Source organism: Poecilia latipinna, unplaced genomic scaffold, assembly GCF_001443285.1.
Source record: "Poecilia latipinna isolate Pla-1442-1.1 unplaced genomic scaffold, P_latipinna-1.0 Scaffold5064, whole genome shotgun sequence".
Taxonomy (NCBI): Eukaryota; Metazoa; Chordata; class Actinopteri; order Cyprinodontiformes; family Poeciliidae; genus Poecilia; species Poecilia latipinna.
In genome coordinates this window covers 1-763 of record NW_015117680.1, presented here as the reverse complement: position 1 = coordinate 763, position 763 = coordinate 1, and the positions used below count along the sequence as shown (strand labels likewise).

Here is a 763-nt window from a genome sequence, read left to right as displayed (position 1 = left end):
CTGCTTAATTTGATTCATAATAGTATGGTTTATATGTAACAGCTGAAGGATTAAAGATAATTTCTTCATGTGAAGTAATTTGTATTTATCAAAACTATCACACTTTCACAATGATTTAATAGGTTTGCTTGAAGATTTACAACTAATCCATAATGGTCACTGTCCAGGTCTTGCTGAATGGCTGCTTTTCCCTCAATAGAATGATACATAATTTCCTTTATGGTGAACTTATTTTATGTTTTTGATTAAATGAATATTATACTAGTTTTTAGAACGTTCTCTTAGCAAAAGCACATTTTAGAAATGGGTAACAGGAGGACACATTTCCCATAACTTTAGGTTTCACAAGTCAATTAGGTCTATGTCTGCCATTACCAGTTCCTGTTCTGTTATCCTCCTGTGTAACCAAGGAGATAGATGAGCAGTGATTTGAATGTTTCTCTGTTGAGCCCGGAGCCAGGCTCCACCCAACCATGCTGGCGGAGCTGGTCCGCCCCAGCATTGACTACGTCCGCCACAAGAGGTTTCGATCCGGGAACTTCCCATCGTCGCTAAGCAACGAGAGTGACCGACTGGTACACTGGTGTCACGGAGCTCCGGGTGTCATCCACATGCTCATTATGGCCTACAAGGTGAGCCGCTCTGTCTATCGCAAGCACAATCCTGACTCCTCATTGCTCTGTAGGAACAGTGTTGCATGCTGTGTCATTTCATTAATTTTAACTTCTGAAGCTTCTTCAGGCACTTTTACAGCTGAGACTGA

The 763-nt window shown here is 41.3% G+C and overlaps 1 protein-coding gene across 1 annotated transcript in view; it reads left to right on the top strand.

Moving 5' to 3' along the window:
• The window catches only part of LOC106943264 (lanC-like protein 2), a gene marked incomplete at its 3' end in the record, with an annotated part of 23,106 nt that extends 22,348 nt beyond the window's left edge, over positions 1-758 (top strand). The window contains exon 5 of the mRNA XM_015026583.1: positions 429-758. Within this exon, the coding sequence (XP_014882069.1) occupies positions 429-758 (330 nt within the window). The remainder of the gene's footprint in view (positions 1-428) is intronic.
• Between the last annotated feature and the right edge of the window lie 5 nt (positions 759-763).